The sequence below is a fragment of the Cervus elaphus genome, chromosome 15 (assembly GCF_910594005.1).
Source record: "Cervus elaphus chromosome 15, mCerEla1.1, whole genome shotgun sequence".
Lineage (NCBI taxonomy): Eukaryota > Metazoa > Chordata > Mammalia > Artiodactyla > Cervidae > Cervus > Cervus elaphus.
This window is the reverse complement of record NC_057829.1, coordinates 88,708,491-88,728,550: the sequence shown is the minus strand read 5'-3', so window position 1 is coordinate 88,728,550 and position 20,060 is coordinate 88,708,491. Positions and strand designations below refer to the sequence as shown.

Below are 20,060 nucleotides of genomic sequence, written 5' to 3'. Positions count from 1 at the left end.
TACTTGCATGAAATTCAGGAACAGAGACCCTAGATCCTTGCTCTGACGCTTGCTCTGTACGGAGGCGGGTTCTGAGTCGTGCACACGGCATACAAGACTCAAGGAAAAAGTCTTCTCAGGGTGTATTTGGCTCTGGGTGATAGGTAAGTAAGTGTAAGTGGATGAATATATCTGACTTGTATTTTTTTAAATTTTCTCCGTGGAGCTGGCTAGATTAGAATGCCAACGTGATCTAGTGGTCCCAAATGTGAACCATTTGGCAAAAAAAAAAAAAATTCTATAAAAAAACTGTGTACAAAATAGGTTGTGTACATCTTGGGAAACTGAAACATGCTGTTGTAAATATCCAGAGCAGGGGCCTCAGCAGTGATACTTGACAGGCAGGCTCCAACAAGTGAGACTCACAACAGCAAAGAAAGAGCCAGGTGGCCGGAGGTGACCCCACAGAGTGACCTCATGGTGTGACTCCCAGAGCTGGCCTTAGCCATTTTGAGGGGCTGCTTGGGCCCGACTTTGTGAGCAGCCAATATGTTTATTATTCTTTTAATTTTCAAAAATAATTATTATTTTATAAACAAGGAACCCAATCACGTGGGTTGATGATTCTTTCTTTCTGTTACCATATTCCTGCTCTTCATGGATCACGGTCACAGTTTAGGTTTACACTTGACCTCCTGGCCGCTTCTTTTGCAGAGTCAAAGGTGCTGCTGCTGCTGCTAAGTCGCTTCAGTCGTGCCCGACTCTGTGTGACCCCATAGACGGCAGCCCACCAGGCTCCCCCATCCCTGGGATTCTCCAGGCAAGAACACTGGAGTGGGTTGCCATTTCCTTCTCCAATGCATGAAAGTGAAAAGTGAAAGTGAAGTTGCTCAGTCGTGCCTGACTCTTCGAGACCCCATGGACTGCAGCCCACCAGGCTCCTCCATCCATGGGATTTTCCAGGCAAGAGTACTGGAGTGGGTGCCATTGCCTTCTCTAGGTCCCAGGTGAAAAGCTGCCAAACACAGCTCTGATGTGTGAGTTACCGTATGCCAATCAGCAATGGACAGGGAGGAAATGGACACATTCTCTCTTAACAGCATCCTTTACATTGCAAACCAAAAGTCTCCGTCACTCACTCGACTCGGCCTACTTGGAGCAAAACGACAGGTGATGTTAAGAGAGCCCACCATGCTGACTGGTGGAGCCTTCATAAAGACCTGGAGATGGCTTCACAGAGAAGCTCAGACTTCCCGGGGCCATCTCATCTTGCTTCACTGAAATCGCACAGAGCACATGAGCAGTCAGTTTCAAACAGGGATTCCAGAGATGACCTCCAAAACACTTTGAATTTAAAAAAAAAAAAAAAGAAAGACAACCCCAGTGTCAGGAGTGCCCATCGGCCTGCTCAGCGGGGGCTCGAGCTGGCTCTTGGAGGCTCCCTCTGTGCCAGGAAGAGGTCCTTCAGTTGAAGGCCAGAGAGGAGGAGACAGTCCTGGGTGAGCTGAGCTGAGACAGCAACTACTAATCAAACAAGAAGGAAGCATTTCAGCGTGTTAATAACCTGTCTGAGCATCTACCAGGATGGCCGTCTCTTCTTATACTAAATGAAAAAAAGACTTCCAAGGCGTTTTGGAAGGAAGCATTTGAAAACACACCTGGAACTGTCCTTTTAGGCAAAACAGACTAGCTCCCAGTTTGGACTTTAGAATTGACACTGGATAATTCAGAAGAAGGTGCTGCCATTCTCTCAGGAAGGGCCAGGGTGAAAGGTGAGTTCAGAGAGGGCCCTGGTGCAAGAAGCATGTTGGGTGCCTGCTGTTGGCCCAGCCACAGATGGTGAAGCCCATAGCATACTTGGACCCTGGCATCTGGAAAAGCCCCCGGCTCCCACTTGTCCAGCCAGGAACAACTCCCTCCATCTCTGCCTGCCCTCCCCTCCCCTCCCTCAAATGGGGCTATCCATGGAACTTTCCTGGCAGGAGGCCCGACGTCTCTGACCTGCCAGGAAGCATGACAGATGCACCCGTCAGAGCCGGATCAATTAAAATGAATCACGAGAAGTCCTCCTCCCTATTCTAGGAGCCTGAGTTTTTCCCTACTGAGATCATCATCATATATATATATATAACAAAAATTATTGAACTTCAGGCTTGGAAGGCTCTTGGAAGCTTCCATCCAACCTCTTTATCTTACAGCCAAGGAAGCTAAGTGAGGAAAGCCCTGTAAGTCCCGTGACAGAGGCCACGCAGCCAGGCAGGGTCAAGGCAGGAGGGGGGCTGGGGAGGGACTCACTCGGTCTCTTCCCTGGGAACCCAGGGCACCTGCGTTCTCCCCAGGGATGGCAAGAAGACGGAGGACAGGGTGGAGCCTGGAGGGCTCTGTGTTGGGGATGTAGCCAAGATCTTTCACACCGAGAGCCAGTACTTTGATTCTGGACAGTTAAGCTGCTTACGGGGCCCCCTAGCAACTCCAGGACTCACACCCATACATGCACCATACTGGCTAACATTTTAATAGAGAATTTCTTTGTTATATTAATTCTCTTATTAATAAAATTGCTTTCATTGTGCTAATATCTTATCATTTTACTTCTCTTTTTTATTGTAGAGTACACAAGATGAGATCTACCTTCTTCAATTTTTACACATACAACACAGCATCGTTAATGGTACATTAATATTTACAACAGCGGATCTCCAGAATGCATGCATCATGCAAAACTGACACATTTCAGCTTCTGATCAGCACCTCCATGGCTCCCCCGGCTTACCCCCACCCCTGGCAACCACCCCTCTGCTCTCTGTTCTAAGGAGTTTGACTCCTTTAGAGACCTCATGTAAGAAGACTCATGGGGTGTTTGCCCATCTATGACTGGCTTATTTCACATCTAACAATGGTCTTCGGGGTCTTCCTTTTGCATATGACAGGATTTCTCTCTCTTTTAAGACTGAATAGTATCTCAATGTGCATACACACACACCACACTCCCTTCACCCGGTCGTCCATCAGTGGACATACAGGTTTCCCCCATACCTGACTATTGTGAACAGGGTTGCAGTGAACATGGGAATGCATATTTTATCCAGATTCCGATTCCAGTTCATCAGGATAAGGAACCTGGAGTAAGGCTGCTGGATCATGGGACAGTTCTATTTTTAATTTATTGAGGAATCTCCATGCTGTTTTCCATAGCGGATGCACCATTTTACAATCCCACCAGCTGTGTACAATAGTCTCAATTTCTCTACCTCCTTGCAAACCTGTGTTTATCTTTTTTTTTTTAATAACAGCCATCCAACTGGTGTAAGGCGATGACTCACTGTGGTTTTGATTTGCATTTCCTCGATGACTCTTGATGTCAAGCGTCTTTTCATTTACCTATTGGCCATCTGTCTGTCTTCTTGGGAGAAATGTCTATGTAAGTCATTGGATCATTTTTTAATTGGTTTATTTGCATTTGTTTCTATTTTTGCTATAGAATTGTAGGAGTTTCTGAAATATTGTTGATATCAATCCCGTATCAGACCTGGGGTTGGGAAATTTATTCTCCCACTTCATAGGCTATCTTTTCATTCTATTTTTCCCTTCCTCTGTTGTGTAAATGCTTTTTAGTTTGATGTAGTCTACTTGACTTTTTGGTGTCGTTTCCAAGAAATCATTGCCAAGGTCAATGTTAAAAAGTTCTTCTCCTATGGTTTCCTTTAGGAGTTTTGTGGTTTCAGGCCTTATATTTAAGTCTTTAGCATATTATGAGTTGATTTTGGTGTATTTTATTCCTAAATATTTTATTTTTATGCTATTATAAATGCAATTATTTTCTTAATTTCTTTCACAGATAGTATGTATAGAAATGCAACTTTTTTTTTCTATGTTGTATTCTGCAACTTTCCTGAATTTATTAGTTCTAATACTTTTTGGTGGAGTATTTAGGGTTTTCTACATATACGATCATATCAACTGCAAACAGATAATTTTACTTCTTCCTTTCTGATCTGGGTCCTTCTTACTGCTTTTTCTTACCTAACTGGGCTGGCCAGGACTTCCAGTATTAGATTGAATAGAAGGGGTGAGAGTAAGCATCTTGTCTTATTTCCAACCTTAGAGAAAAGTTTTCAGTTCCTCATCATTGAGTATGATATTAGTTGACAATATATGACCTTTATTATGTTTAAGTTACATTCCTTCTATACCAAGTTTGTTGAGTTTTTAGCACAAAAGAGTTTTGAATTTTGTCAAATGCTTTTTCTGCATCTATTGAGATAATCTTACTTATTATCCTTCATTCAATCAATGTAGTGTATCACCTTAACTAATTTGCATGTGTTGAATCATTTTTGCATCCCAGAGATAAACCCCACTTGATCCTGGGGTATGACTCTTTCAGTGTGCTGTTGAATTTGGTTTGCTAGCATTTGGTTTAGGATTTTTGCATCTGTTTTCATCAGAGATGGTGACCTATAGTTTTCTTTCTTTGTAGTGTCTTTGACTCTGGCATCAGGGTAATGCTCATGTCATGAAATGAGTTTGGAAGTATTCTCTCCTCTTCAATGTTTGGGAAAAGTTTGATAAGAATTGGCATTCATTCTTTTTAAAATGTTGGGTAGTATTCACCAGTGAAGGTATCTGGTCCTGGACTTCTCTTTGTTGTAAGATGATTCTCTTTATTCATTATTGGTCTGTTCAGACTTTCTATTTTTCTATAATTCAGTCTTGGTAGGTTGTATGTTTCTAGGAATTTATCCATTTCCTCTAGATTATTCAGTTTGTTGGCATATAATTGTTCATAGTGTCTCATATGCTCACTTTTATTTCTGTGGCATCAGTTTTAATGTTTTCTTTTTCACTTATGATTTTATTTATTTGTGTCTCCTTTCTTTTTTTTCTTAGTAATCCAGCTAAAGGTTTATCAAGTTTATCTGTTCAAAAGTCCAACTCTTAATTTTAATGAATTTTCCTGTCCTCTATTTTGTTTATTTCTGCCCTAATCCTTATTATTTCCTTCCTTCTGCAGACTCTAAGTTTTTGTTTATTTGTTTTCTAAGGTCCTTGAAGTGTAAACGCTCAGTTGTTTAGTGGAGATCTTTCTTGCCAGCACTATAGATCATGGACCTAACTGACATAGACAGAACATTTCATCTAGCAGATGCAGCAGAATACACATTTCTCTCAAGTGCCCAAGGAGCCCCTGAGGATATATCACGTCAGGTCACAAAACCACTAACAAATTTAAGAATATTGAAATCATACCAAGCATCTTTTCCTACCACAATAAAGCTAGAAATCAGTAACAGAAGGAAAACTGGACAGCTCACAAACACATGGAAGTTTAAAACCACACTCCTGAACAACCAATGGGTCAAAGAAGAAATCAAAGAGGAAATCAAAAATTATCTTGAGACAAATGAAAAATGAAAACACAGCATACCAACACTTGGCGAGGCAGCAAAAGCAACACTTAGAGGGAATTTATAGTGATAAAGCCTATGTTCATTTCTCATCTTAAACACACATAGCCCTGATTGCTTGGGCTGCACAGGTACTCATCCTACCACCACCTAAAGACAGAGCCCAGTTTTGAGCTGGGAAATAAACCCCTTTGAAGGTAGATTGTGTGAAACTGAATACAGTAGGTGATGGCATGCATGCCAGTAGGATGAGCCACATGGTTTGATTCATGGAAAACGGAGGAAACGGAAGTGACACCCAGGAGCGAGCATTCCAAGGCAGACCTGTGCTCGCCTGACATGAGAGAAGGCGCACTACTGACTTTTCTGTTTCCTCCACAATCAGATTTGCTTCCCCTTACTGCGGTCTCCCATCTCTTATTCCCTGAAAGCACTAGCTGCAAAAGGTAGCCAGCAGTTGTTTGGATTTTTAAGATATCACAAAGCTGACAGACGGGGCCAGCGTCACTGCCCACCACTGACTCACGATGTTCACTTGCGATGCCCTGAAATCCCGTTACTCACCGAGGTTGTACCACATGTCCCTGATCTCGAAGCCAATCTGTCTCCGCATATCTCCGTACCTGAAAACCAGTGACAGAAAAAGCACTGAGTCACTCCATGGAGCATTTGAACGTCAGACTTGGATTATTTTTATTTAGTTTTAGTTTTGGCGGCACCATGTGGCATGAAGGATCTTAGGTCCCTGATCAGGTTTTTGAACCTGCAACCCCTGCCCTGGAAGCATAGAGTCCTAACCTATTGGACCACCAGGAAGTCCAGACTTGGATTATTTTTACGTGCAACGAAAGTCCCCCATCCCTGAGGCCGATAAAGAGGGTGTTGAAGCATCAACTTCTTCTGCCCCTGAAAGGAACTGCAGGAGGAGGAATTCAGCCGAAAACCTCGCTTTCCCATCACCACGGATTACATAAGGTCCTCTCCTCTCTGGAAACATGGGGGAGACGGTGCAGAGAAATTACTCTCCTTTCTTCAATCTCTCAAGGCAGGAGAAAGAGAACCTGGTCCCTGGGCCTGAAGGGGAGTTTGCTTTGCATGCATATCATTAGCATCTAGGCACCAGACACCAGATGACATTGCACAGCCCGGCACACAATAAACAGGTTATTTTAAATTAACCTCACATGTTAACTTAAGCCCTGGAGTCTTAGGCAATCAGACCCGGGAAGGCCTCTTCCGTGGAGCTCCCAGTTCCCATCCTTCTTCATCATTTTCAATGTAAGGAAGGACTTAACACCAAGAGATGTCAACAAACATTCCTCCCCGCCTCCGCCTGTTTTTGTTTACCCTGGGAAAATAAATGCTAATTTTCTTCCCAGTGGGTCAGCAGAGGGGGTGTGTGTTTCATGAGTAAACAGAATTTGATGCTTCAGAAGATAAACCTTTATTAGTTTGTGAGCAATTTAACGTTTCCCTTTATTGCCTAAGGAAAAGGCTGATTATATTAAAAATAATAATTTGCAAAATTATCCCACAGTGTTGCAGCGTCGCAGCTGTGGATCGGCGCCTGCCCCGTGCATCCCTGTGTCAGCTGACGTGGGAAGAAAAGCTCTGATAACGGATGACAGAGTTGTGACTCCAGAGGCAGAGATCGGGCTGGTACCTCAACAGCCCCAGCTGATGCCACCTCTTTCATCAGAGTCCCGTGTGCCCCAAGCACCTGTCTGCCACTTCCAGCAGGAAAGGACTATAGACCCTGTGATCATCACAACCAAGAAACATGAACACAGTCGGCAGCTTGCCTTGGAGAAGTCAACCCTGGGAACATCCCAGTCGGACAGGTTCCAGGAGGCTGCACACATGGAGAAACCGATCAGAGAGGGCAGAGTTACCACCCTTCCTCCGAGGACAAGCCGGTCCTCCGAGGTGAATGCAGCACTGCCCAGCGACTGGGGCAGGTAAATTTGGTGAGAGAGAGCGGTTCTCTGCCTGGGTCTGCACCCACCACCAAGATACAGTGAGCAGGGACCCGGCCACCCTTCGGTATCTAGTTGGCACCCCAAAATACCGCAGGAGCACACGATCTGAGCACCAGTAAAGTGTGCTTCCTTTTGAGGCTCAGAGAGCTGTCTTTCATCCCCATTTTGCTCCCCTAGGAATGACAGAGGGGTCCCAGCAGCCCAGGCCAGGTGAGGAGGCGGTTGGCTGCGTGATGACTGGGAAGGCCATCCTCCCAGCATTTGCCAGGAGAGGAGGATCGGGGAGGGAAAATCGAGCTCCATCCAGTGCAGATGCTTCCTCCCCAGGCCGAGGGGATGCTCGCTGTCCAGGGGGATGAGCTGCCTCTCGGCAGAGCGCATGTCTGGGGTAGCGGGGAGCACAGCATCGCAGGGAGGACCCCAAGAATGCCAGCACTCCAGCCCCTGCCTCCAGGTGTTCAGACTGCAGCACAGCGAAGTGGGAAGCCAGAGGCCCAGAGGAGGCGACAGCCAGTCCCGGGGCGGGCGCTGTCAGTTACTAACACAGGCTCTGAAGACCCTTGCAACTGCCAAGCCATTCCTTCCCAGTCTGGAACTGTAGCTCTTGGAAAACACGAGTGGTGAAAGCCAGGCTGATCTCCATCAGTGTCCGAGCCTCCCTGGCCCTGACCGAACTCCCTCTCTCAGGTCGTACACTGATTCAAATTAAACCCCGAGGTTCAGAAAGGTAACCCAGCTGTAGCGATGTCACCATTTCGGTCTGGATCACCAGGAGGGACCCGATGGATGTCTCTAGCCCTCATCCAGTGATGGAGTTGATGCAGGGACCACCGGAGAGGGGAGCCGGCCCCGGCCCCTGCTTCTCCACACAGCATCCCTGCTCCCAGTGCTGGCTGAGTGCTGGCGGGGGTGGGGGGGTGGGCTCAAGGATGCTTGCGTTACACTGATCAGTTCCGCTTCACCATCTTCTCTGTGGAAAGGAGGCGTCTTCACAAGTATTTGAGAACAGGGAGGATGAGCAGAGATCTGAGCATATATCCCTCATGGGAGTTAGGCCTCCTGGATAAGGATGCTAAAAATGCCGTTTTAATAGTCAAGTAAGACACAGGAGTGCGAGGCTGGTACAGGAGGCGTAAAGAGCTCGAAGGTGAAGGACAGGACCGCATCTCCCTGGCAGCAAGATTGATCTTTTCTCCAACTTTAATAAAGCAGGAGGCTTTGACGAATCCATACACATCTCAGCCTAATCCACAAATGGAGTCACAGCTGTTACCAGAACTTAGGAGGGATTCCTGAACCACTCGGATATCGTCTCCCAAGGAGGAGAGACAGCTACAATGTAGGGGACCTGGGATCCAGAGCTGGCGGCCTTCGGGTTCATAAGAGTCCATCCTGAAGACTGATAGTTGAGGGAACAGAGCTAGTCCTCGGGGCGGGGGAGCAAGATGACTTGGCCAAGGTCACAGGGCAAGAGGAGAAGAGACTGCAGGTCTGCAGACTCCCACAGATCCCTGTCCCTGCCCCCAGCCCACACCTTGAGGACCAGAGAGGCAGGCATCCACCAGTCACAGCACCGCACCGTCCCATCCCTCAAGGAGCGTGTGTTTCGTCTAATTCTTGCGGTAAGCCCACCAGGTGAGGAGAGAGAGGTCCCCACAGCCACCTTCCCACTGAGGAAGCAGAGATTCCGGCTGGTGAAATGACACGCCCGTCTCTGCAGAGCTGGGGTCAGCAGGCACTCCGACCACACCCAGACGCCCTGTGCCCACCCACATGGTGCATCAGCACCTCGAAAAGGCCAGTCCGAGGGGCCCCCCAGGAGGCATCCTTTAGATGTGAGCCTGGGTAGATCTCAGATCCCACGTCCAGGCCTATAGCTCTGACCCAAAATAGCATGACTCTGGTCTCCATGGCCTCGTCTCAGTACCTGCTATCCTGAATCTTCACCCAAAGAAGCAGAAACAGCATGTCCACCAGAGACAGTCCAAGCTGAGAGGTCAGCAAACCGAGCCCCAGTCTGAGCACACTGGGAAAGTCACCTGACCACTCTGACCTGCGGTCTCTTCATCTACGATATCGGGGTATTGATGGCACGACGCATGTCTCCCAGGCTTTGGGGAGAATGAGATGTTGCCCTTGTTTGTCTGAGCAAACAATGAAGTCAGGCTGGTCCTTCCTTTAGAAGCTTAGACTGGGCCTCCTCACAGCATCCTCCCCATGGTTTCCAAGGTCATTGACATTAATGTGTTCAGCAAGCATCACTCATTGCTTCATGATTTACTGAATATGTCCTGGAGGCCAGCACAGAGCTAATAGGGGAACAGTACTATAATGTGGAGAAGAGACACAATCCACAGATGTGTGGGACCTAGTAGCATGGTAGCAGAGATGGACATTAAACAGTCGCCCAAGACATGCACGTATGTGTATGTAGTTTTTCTCGAAGGGCCATGATCATGGTTTGTTAGGAAAAAGAGGAGTGGGTCCAGGTTGGCTGTGGGGGAAGCTCGCTCTGAGAGTAACGTCAACTCCAAGATTTGAGAAAGGAAAGCTGTAATTCAGACAGAGGTGGGACGCGACCAGCAGGTGCAAAGGCCCTGTGGCGGGTGGCGGGGGGCAGGTGGGTATATGGACCACAGAAGGCAGGGAGGCTGGAGGACAGGGAGCTTGCCTTACTCCTTCCCCTTAAGAGGAGGGCTGTGCTGTGAGCCAAGGCTTCAGAGGCAGATCGATACATTTCAAAAATTTTCTTGAAATTAGAAATATACTAAGCAGCACACACATAAATATATGTGCACAAAAGTTTCATGAAATAACGCTTAACTTTACTACTCTAATGCTTTCTTATACTCTATTTCAGTGGGGGAAAAAAAAAAGAAAAGAAAGAGGTATGTTGGTCTTGGCTGGTGTGGGTTGAATTGTGTCCTCCATAAAAATCTGTTAAGACCCTAACCTCTGCTGTCCGTGAATGAGAGTGTGTCTGGAAGAGCGTCTTTGCAGAAGTAATCCTGTTAGCATGAGGTCATGCAGGACAGGGCAGGCCTTAAATCCAATGACTGGCACCCTTATCAGGAAAAGGAGACCTTTAAGGCCACAGACACAGGAAGGAAGGCCGTGTGAAGACGAAGGCACAGCCGAGGGGCACGAAGGATGCGGTTAGGAGCCCCAACCACGGCGAAGGACGGGGCCACCCCCAGAAGGGAGGAGAGAGGCAGGGACGAAGCGCTCGCTCCCTTTGAGCTTCCAGGAGGAACCAACTCTGTTGATGCCTTGATTTCAACCTCTGGTCTCTGCAACTGGAAGACAACACATTGCTGTTGCTTCAAGCCGCTTAGTTTGTGTTCATGGTTACATTATGGCAGATGGCTCTAAAAAAATTAATACAACAGCCCGTTAAGTTGCTAGCCTGGTCCAACAAAAGGGCTGAGATGCACAAGGGCTGATACTGAAAAATGCTGTCTTAAGGGGAGACAACAGAATCATCAAGACTTGAGGAGCTCCATCACTGAATGGCTGGATGGAGGAGTCTGACAACAGCGCAGAGAGGCTAAGATGGGAGAAGGAAAACCTATGACGGGGTTCTGGGAGCTCAGACAGGAGCTGGCCGGCAGCCAGAGTCAGGAGCGGGTGGAGGATGGGGAGATACGGGAGGCATGGAGGGAGCTTGGGGGAGATGATGGGTGGGTTAAGACATTTTTGTTTTTATGGGAAAGACTGGTAACTTCTGGGGAGGTAGGAGGAGGAGGGACCCCAGACTGATGGGAATAAGCCTTACTAGACACAGGGTCAGATGTGTCCTCCACTGCATAAAGTTTTATCATGGTCAATAAAATCCCACATCACTAGAAGAAGATATGGTATATATTTACAATGGAATATTACTCTGCCGTAAAAATAATGGAACGATGCCATTTGCAGCAGTTTGGATGGATCTAGAGATGGTCATACTAAGTGAGGGAAGTCGGGCAGAGGAAGACAAGTATCATAGGATATTGCTTACATGTGGAATCTAAAATGTAATACAAATGAAATTATTTACAAAATAGGAAGAGACACAGAAAATAAACTTGGGGCTACCAAAGGGGAAAAGGACAGGGTAGGGGCATAAATGAGGAGTATGGGGTTAACAGATGCATAGTGCTTTGTATAAAATAGATAAACAACACTGATTCACTATACAGTACAGCAAAATATATTCAATATCTTACAATAACCTATAATGGAAAGAAAAATCTGAAAAAAAAAATTAGCTGAGCCACTTTGCTATATCAGTTCAGTTCAGTCGCTCAGTCATGTCTGACTCTTTGAGAACCCATGGACCACAGCACACCAGGCCTTCCTGTCCATCACCAACTCCCAGAGCTTGCTCAAACTCATGTTCATTGAGTTGGTGATGCCATCCAACCATCTCATCCTCTGTCGTCCCCTTTTCCTCCTACCTTCAGTCTTTCCCAGCATGAGGGTCTTTTCCAATGAGTTAGTTCTTCGCATGAGGTGGCCAAAGTATTGGAGTTTCAGCTTCAGAATCAATCCTTCCAATGAATATTCAGGACTGATTTTCTTTAAGATGGACTGGTTGGATCTCCTTGCAGTCCAAGGGACTCTCAAGAGTCTTCTCCAACACCACAGTTCAAAAGCATCAATTCTTCGGTGCTCAGCTTTCTTTATAGTCCAACTCTCTCATCCATACATGACCAGTGGAAAAACCATAGCTTTGACTAGATGGACCTTTGTTGGCAAAGTAATGTCTCTGCTTTTTAATATGCTGTCTAGGTTTGCCATAGCTTTTCTTCCAAGGAGCAAGCATCTTTTAATTTCATAGCTGCAGGCACCATCTGCAGTGATTTGGGAGCCCCCAAAAATAAAATCTCTCACTTTTTCCATTGTTTCCCCATCTATTTGCCATGAAATGATCAGATGTTATAATCTTACTTCTCTGAATGTTGAACTTTAAACCAACTTTTTCACTCTCCTCTTTCACTTTCATCAAGAGGCTCTTTAGTTCTTCTTTGCTTTCTGCTATAAGGTTAGTGTCATCTGCATAACTGAGGTTATTGATATTTCTCCCAAGAATCTTGATTCCAGCTTGTGATTCATCCAGCTTGGCATTTCACATGATGTACTTTGCATATAAGTTAAATAAGCAGGGTGACAATATACATGCTTGGTGTATTCTTTTCCCGATTTGGAACCAGTCTGTTGTCCCATGTCCAGTTCTAACTGTTGCTTCCTGACCTGCATACAGATTTCTCAGGAGGCAGGTCAGGGGATCTTGTATTCCCATCTCTTTTAAGAATTTTCCAGTTTGTTGTGATCCACACAGTCAAAGGCTTTGGTGTAGTCAATGAAGCAGAAATAGATGTTTTTTGGAACTCTCTTGCTTTTTCAATGATTCAACAGATGTTGGCAATTTGATCTCTAGTTCCCCTGCCTTTTCTAAATCCAGCTTGAACATCTGGAAGTTCATGGTTCATGTACTGTTGAAGCCTGGCTTGGAGAATTTTGCACATTATTTTGCTAGCATCAGAGATGAGTGTAATTGTGCCATAGTTTGAACAATCTGTGGCATTGCCCTTCTTTGGGACTGTAATGAAAACAGACCTTTCCATTCCTGTGGCCACTGCTGAGTTTTCCAAATTTGCTGGCATATTGAGTGCAGCACTTTCACAGCATCATCTTTTAGGATTTGAAATAGCTCAGCTGGAATTCCATCACCTCCACTAGGTTTGTTCATAGTGATGCTGCCTGAGGCCCATTTGACTTCACATTCCAGGATGTCTGGCTCTAGGTGAGTGATTACACCATCATGGTTATCTGGGTCATGAAGATCTTTTTTGTATAGTTCTTCTGTGTATTCTTGCCACCTCTTCTTAATCTCTTCTGCTTCTGTTAAGTCCAAACCATATCTGTCCTTTGTTTTGCCCATTTTTGCATGAAATGTTCCCTTGGTATCTCTAATTTTCTTGAAGAGATCTCTAGTCTTTCCCATTCTATTGTTCTCCTCTATTTCTTTGCATTGATCACTGAGGAGGCTTTCTTATCTCTCCTGCCTATTCTTTGAAACTCTGCATTCAAATGGGTGTATCTTTCCTTTTCTCCTTTGCCTTTAGTTTCTCTTCTTTTCTCAGCTATTTGTAAGGCCTCTCAAACAAACATTTTGCCTTTTTGCATTTCTTTTTCTTGGGGATGGTCTTGATCACTGCCTCTTGTACAATGTCATGAACCTCTGTCCATAGTTCTTCAGGCACTCGGTCTATCCAATCTAATCCCTTGAATCTATTTGTCACTTCTACTGTATAATCATAAGGAATTTGATTTAGGTCATACCTGAATGGTCTAGTGGTTTTCCCTACTGTCTTCAATTTAAGTCTTAATTTGGAAATAAGGAGTTCATGATCTGGGCCACAGTCAGCTCCCAGTCTTGTTTTTGCTGACTGTATAGAGCTTCTCCATCTTTCACTTAGAACATTCATCTTCTCCTGTGAGAACTCCAAAATTACAACTCGCTGCTGAATAAGGGTCTACAGCAGAATGTTGGATTCCACCAAGAAAAGATATCCCACATCCAAGGGCAAAGGAGAAGTCCCAGCAAGCCTTTGCAATACGCCAGAAACTATTGTAAATCAACTATACCTCAAATAAAAGGAATGTAGTATCACTAATGTACACAAGCCAAAAGCAGTTCACGTAACAAAAGGACCTTGGCACAGGTTACAGCTTGTTGAGTCTATCTCCTCTGGTTCCCTTCTAATTCTTATTATATAGTGAATTTATTTGCAATAATTTGAGCCTCTTGGGGGAAAAAAATAGCACAAACACAAATTAAACATCATATTTTCTTTTATAATTTGGAACACTCTACCACAGGTTCCGGAGAAGGCAATGGCACCCCACTCCAGTATTCTTGCCTGGAAAATCCCATGGATGGAGGAGCCTGGTGGGCTGCAGTCCATGAGGTCGCTATGAGTCGGACACGACTGAGCGACTTCACTTTCACTTTTCACTTTCATGCATTGGAGAAGGAAATGGCAGCCCACTCCAGTGTTCTTGCCTGGAGAATCCCAGGGACTGGGGAGCCTGGTGGGCTACTGTCTATGGGGTCGCACAGAGTCGGACACAACTGAAGTGACTTAGCAGCAGCAGCCACCACAGCTTCTGATTAGGTCATATGCAAAGCAAGGCTTGACACCGTGTAATTCTTCCTTTTGGTTTCCCGAAAAAGTAATGTGTACAGCAGTGTGTATAACCTTAACTCCTCACTAATGTTTTAGAACCCAGTGTTTGGAAAGATGATGATTTTTTTTTTTTTAATATGGTATTTGGTCCAGTAGTGAAACCTGTCCTCTAAGAACAGGCAGATGTCTGAGGATAGACTTCTACAGTTAAAACAAAACGAACCAAAAAAGAATGAGAAACACTCTGGGACCAAGTGAGGAAGAGGGTAACGGGAATAACACACATTAGTCAGATGAGTTCACATGCACCAACCTGGGGTTGCCCATCAAGCATTACCCTCTCAGTGGACAGTTTTAAATGAGCATTTTATGCTTAGATCTGCTGGAGGCCCATTCATGAACCCCTTCCTCTCTCAGAAAGAAGGCTGGTTCTGAACACAGAAGCCTATTTGCAGTCACAGCACCCCATGGTCCACACCAGGATACATGATGTCTCACAGACTAAAATGTCCACACTGGCTGCTAATTCTAAGCCGGCTCTTTCACATTGGACTCAAAATATCCTGACCCCCTGAATGTATAAAGTGCATAGGAGGATGGAGGTGGGGGAATTAATGATGGTCAGGTTTAGCATTCTGTCGACTTCTCTGTCCTTTGTTAGGAGTCACTAGCGCCAAGGATGTCTGAAGGTGAGTCAGTTAAATGTTCTTATTATGGACTTTGATTCCTAAGGGTTATTTATTTCGTGGTTCATTGCCAAATCTTGTACTCAGTTTGGGTTGGACATAATCAGCGCTCTGCATGGTATGGCCCGTTCTTTTACGTTACTCCCGTGCGCTTCGGGGAACGCCTCTGGAATAAATAACCTAATTATCTCCCTAACCTAGGTCATCAGGAGGACACGCAGCTTAACAGGAGGGAACGGACGGGCAGATCTTCTGATCCTGGCATTTTCCGTTGTTCTGGGCCACAGTGCTGTCGATCAGGAAGATGAGAGAAGCTGAGGGGCCTGCAGAGAGGAAGAGCAGCCGGGGGCATGTGGGTTCCACAGTGAAGCCCTTGGCTGGATTCATAAACCTGGCAGCAGCAGACGGGCTGATGGGGAGACAGTCAGAGGCGATGAAACGGGTGGACACAACTCCACTTTCAGACCCCCTGGCCTGCTCTTCTAGAGAAAAGTGGCCACCTGCATTACAATGTCCGCTGTGCTGGGCATCAGCACCCAGTCACTCGCCCAGACCACGGGGGTTAATCCCTGTGACACTTGGTCCCCCGTGCCCTGCTCCAAGTCCCAAGTGCTCCAGGCCCGGACACTCCCTCCTGCTGCAACAACGCAGAGCATCTCTGCTTGGAGAGGGGGCCACACCCCTGAGGACCCCATGGCCCCTGTTGGGACTGGCCCCTGTTCGCTGGCACGATGCTTTCTGGTGAACAACTCAGCCACCTTCACCACTGAGGCTGAGCACCACCACAGGCCAACTCCAGGTTCTACTTCAATCACGCATTTAAAAAAAAAAACAAAAAACCTTTTTATCTTCTATTGGAGCATAGTCACTTACCAATGTGGAAGCTCTCCTAATATTTCTTAGGCAGGTTTTGCTGTTTAGAAATTAAAATCGTGCATGGATGGTAAAGTGTAAGGTGCAGCAAGAGGCAGGGAAAATGCAACACACACAGATGAACCTGCCTCGCATCTAGCCTTGTAGGCCAAGAGCGCTCATCACAGACGCTGGAAATGTGGTCTCCTCGGGGGCCCACCACGGCTACACACCGTGCTGGCAGCCCCGGAAGGGGACCCCTCAGGCTGCACCCGAGCTGAGACACTGCTGCAAAGACACCTTTGGAATGCTGGGGCCTTTTTCCCTCGGGGGATCCACGAGACTATGTCAAAGGGGAAATCCGGCATTTCTCCTCTGATGGTTGTGAGACAGAGAATTCTAAAAGCCTGATCAGAGGCCCTGCCGGCTCAGGGAGGGCAGACAGCAGCTGGCTGTGTTTAATTTTCCATGGCTCTGAAGCTCAGAAGGTACAGCATGATGGGGAAGCAAACGTCTCCTTCGGCGGCCAAAGCCCACTTCCTGGCGTTGCTTTAGCTTGAACGTTAAGGCTCTTGCAGGAGCAAGGAAGGGGTCCAGGAAGAGAGGGGCTGCACCCTGAGCTGGAGAATGCTCAGAATCAAACTATTTTATTCTGCAAAATGTGAAGGAGACGTCAGCTCTTTTCAGGCAGATTTCCGGTTTAAACATAGGTTTTATCCACAGGCATCTCTAAGGGAAGGCTGTGCGGGGAGCTTGGTAAAGACTGGGCCCCACTGTTGCCTGGAGCTCTGTGGATTCCAACCTCACCTCCAAGAGGGAGACACACGCTCCCAGGCACAGAAGGATCACGAAATGATGAACAGGGATGGCTGACTCAGCACCGTGATGTGCTGTTGAAACACTGATGTACCGATGAACAGATCCCCCATGAGGGTTCACTGTCTTCCCTCTGAGCACCCATAGAACTGAGAAGATGGTGAAACTGAGGCAGAAAGAAGATAAAGGTCCTCAGAGTGCCCAAGGGTTGCAAAGAACCCCACGCAAGGGTTCTTTTTCTGACCCTGGACCAGGAGATATTCAGGACACAGTGCTGAAAGAGCCAGGTAGGAATCTTGTCTTTCCTGGGGCTCCTGAGAGGCTCTTAGGATAATAAAAGGGCGAGTTAAGCCCTTCAGATATCCTGCTTGGAAGAGGCCCAGGGTCATCTCTGGCAAAGAAGGAACCCCAGACCACTCAGCACTGCATGATGGGCTATCCCACAATGCTGACGTGCAATAGCTTCCATCAGAAGCTTCCTGGTTTGAAGCAACATTGGAGAATCGAGCCACACAGCAAACCACACGTGGCGTGGCATCCTCACAGCACACAGCAAAAGCAGTTACGTCCCCAAACTCCCATCCTGTGTGGCCCTAACAGTCTTGAACAGCAGGGACCGGCAACCCACCAGAAGGAATCCGGCAATTTTCAATCCGGACTCCAGGGTTAGAAAAGCCAACCCAATTCATGATCTGAAACCACCCTCTCATTACACCATGACTACATCTCAGTTGGTACCAAGTTGGCTTAGAGGCCATGAGAAGACAATGCAAATAGACTTGCAGGCTCCTGCCCATGAATCCAGGGCTGCGTGGACTTACTTGTTAAGGATTTTCGCTCTCTTAGCACTTGAAAAATTCTCCAGCTGCAGGGACTCTTGAGTGAGGAATGCGACGGCCAGGTGAAAATAGTTGTTCCATAGCTGAAAACCAAAAAGGGGAGATGCTAAGGTGTCGAACTGACTCATACAGGATCTCAAAAACGCTCCGAGACATTTAGTGTTTGCCCAGCGCAAGCCTGTGAGATGTTTACAAGCTGTGTCCTCCATGGGCACACGGCTGACCAGCCACCCACATTGTGGTTCAGGGCTGACTGTGGACTCAAGTCCCACCAGCTCGGCCACTTACTGAGGCAAAGAGCCCAATCTCTCTGTGCCTTGGTTTCCACAGATAAAGCGGGAACGGCAACAGTCCCTATCTGACAGGGCTGCTGGAGGATCAAAGGAGTAAAGATACCTAGGGCGCCCCTAGCGGTCCTGAACCGGTGGTGATGATCATGTAACACGTGTTAGCTCTTATTAACATATTACCGACCGGGGGACTTTTGCAGAAACTAATGCCTGTGGCTATAATACATCTCAGGTCAATCACGTATTAATATTGTATTATGGAGCCCCTTACCTAACAGTATGTAGGTTTCCATAATTTATCATTTTCATGATACTGAAAATATAAATAAACACTAGACGATTGAGAACAATGTAAAAAGACCCAGTAGTTCATATTTCAAGGACAGTTGTTGTTCAGTCGCTAATTTACAAACAGAGGTGAAAGTCAAATTGTTAGTCACTCAGTCGTGTCCGATTCTTTGAAACCCCATGGACTGTAGCCCGCTAGGCTCCTCTGTCCATGGGATTCTCCAGGCAAGAATACTGGAGTGGGTTGCCATTTCCTTCTCCAGGGGAATCTTCCCGACCCAGGAATCAAACCTGGGTCTCCTGCATTGTAGGCAGACTCTTTACCATCTAAGCCACCAGGGAATCATAAACAAAGGCAATAATTATTGCATCAAATGAGATGATTACAAAGAGTTACATAAAAATAAGGTGTTAACAATAGCTGACATCTTCAGTTACCAGAGAAATAAGTGGAAAGTTTTAAGCATGGATGCAGCTAAAGGCTTCATGTATCTGCTACTCTTCAGAAGTGGCATTTCTTCAGGACTAGAGCATCTCACTTGGTTGCCAGGGAACCAGGTAAGTGCTGGTCCCCTTAGCTCACAGGTGAGGTTCAGAGACTTGCCCCAAAACACAAACACAGAACAGAAAAAGGTGAAGCAGAACAAGGGTCTCCAGTGGCCCACCCCAGACCTCACAAGCCACAGTCTTTCCTGCCTACCAAGGAACTTTCTCTTTTATTTAGGCCCTTTTATTGGGTTGCCAAAAGGTTTAGTGAAGTTTTTCCATAAGGTGTCATGGAAGAAACCTGAACAAACTTTTTGGCCAATGCAATACAATAAACAAGGTGGCTCAAATCAGTAAAGTACAAGCTTCATCTTTTGTTTTCAGAACGAACACCTGCCCTGACGCCCACCCATCCCCTTTCAATGCCCTTCTCTCACAGCTCTAGCAGGGGTCTCTGGCCATGTTGGGGTCAGGGTCACCATAAGAGCAGGGCCCAGAACGTATTTTAATGCATACCTGCTGCTCATAGAAACAGCATCAACAGAAATACGAATGCGTCTTTTTAAATGCCAGCTTCACTAACTCTCTCTTCCTTCCCTTCATTCACATGTGGCCAGGAAGACAGCTGAGCTACAGGTAACCTAAAACCCCTCCCTAGGAGATGTTCAGGGGAACAGTGTAGTTGAACACCCTGAAGAAGGAGGTTCCCTTGTGGACCGCGTGCCTGGAGACTCAGCATGTCCACCGGTAAAGCCAGACTGGAACCCACAGGAGACTTTTGTACCCTGAGGAACTAACAGGCTGACTGCTGTTCACCTCAAAAACTCCCCTGGCCACTGAAGAGCTGGAGCAGGACTGGGGGCCCCCAGGAGCTGGGAGCATCTGGCCTGGGGGAGGTGGGGTGAGGACCTCTGTGATGTCTCTCTCCCAGGGTGCAGCCTGCGTCTATGCACGGGGAACGTGAGGCGGCCCAAGTGTGGGGCGGTCCGCACAGCCAGGCCCGTGCTCTGCAGATGCGTGGGGGATAGGACGGCCTGGAAAGAGTGAGGAGCTGCTCCAGCCTGGAGCAGACTACAGTCACACGGAAACTTAACACGGGGGGAGGGCGGGTATGTAGGATGAGCAGGGGGCTTTCAGGCCAATGGAACCGGATGCACCTTATTATACATGTGTCCAAACCCACAGGAATGGACACCACATCTCCAGGGAACCCCAATGCAAAGTAAGCACTCAGGGACTATGATGGGTAAGTGTGGGTCCAG

The 20,060-nt window shown here is 46.8% G+C and overlaps 1 protein-coding gene across 2 annotated transcripts in view; it reads right to left on the bottom strand.

Annotated features, from left to right (window-relative positions):
• DOCK1 (dedicator of cytokinesis 1) overlaps positions 1-20,060 on the bottom strand; it is a 546,606-nt gene that overhangs the window by 92,780 nt on the left and 433,766 nt on the right. For both annotated transcript variants that reach the window (XM_043926662.1, XM_043926663.1), the window contains exons 31-32: positions 17,717-17,817; positions 5,952-6,010 (exon numbers count right to left, since the gene is read on the bottom strand). In XM_043926662.1, coding sequence (XP_043782597.1) covers positions 5,952-6,010; positions 17,717-17,817 — 160 coding nt within the window. The remainder of the gene's footprint in view (positions 1-5,951; positions 6,011-17,716; positions 17,818-20,060) is intronic.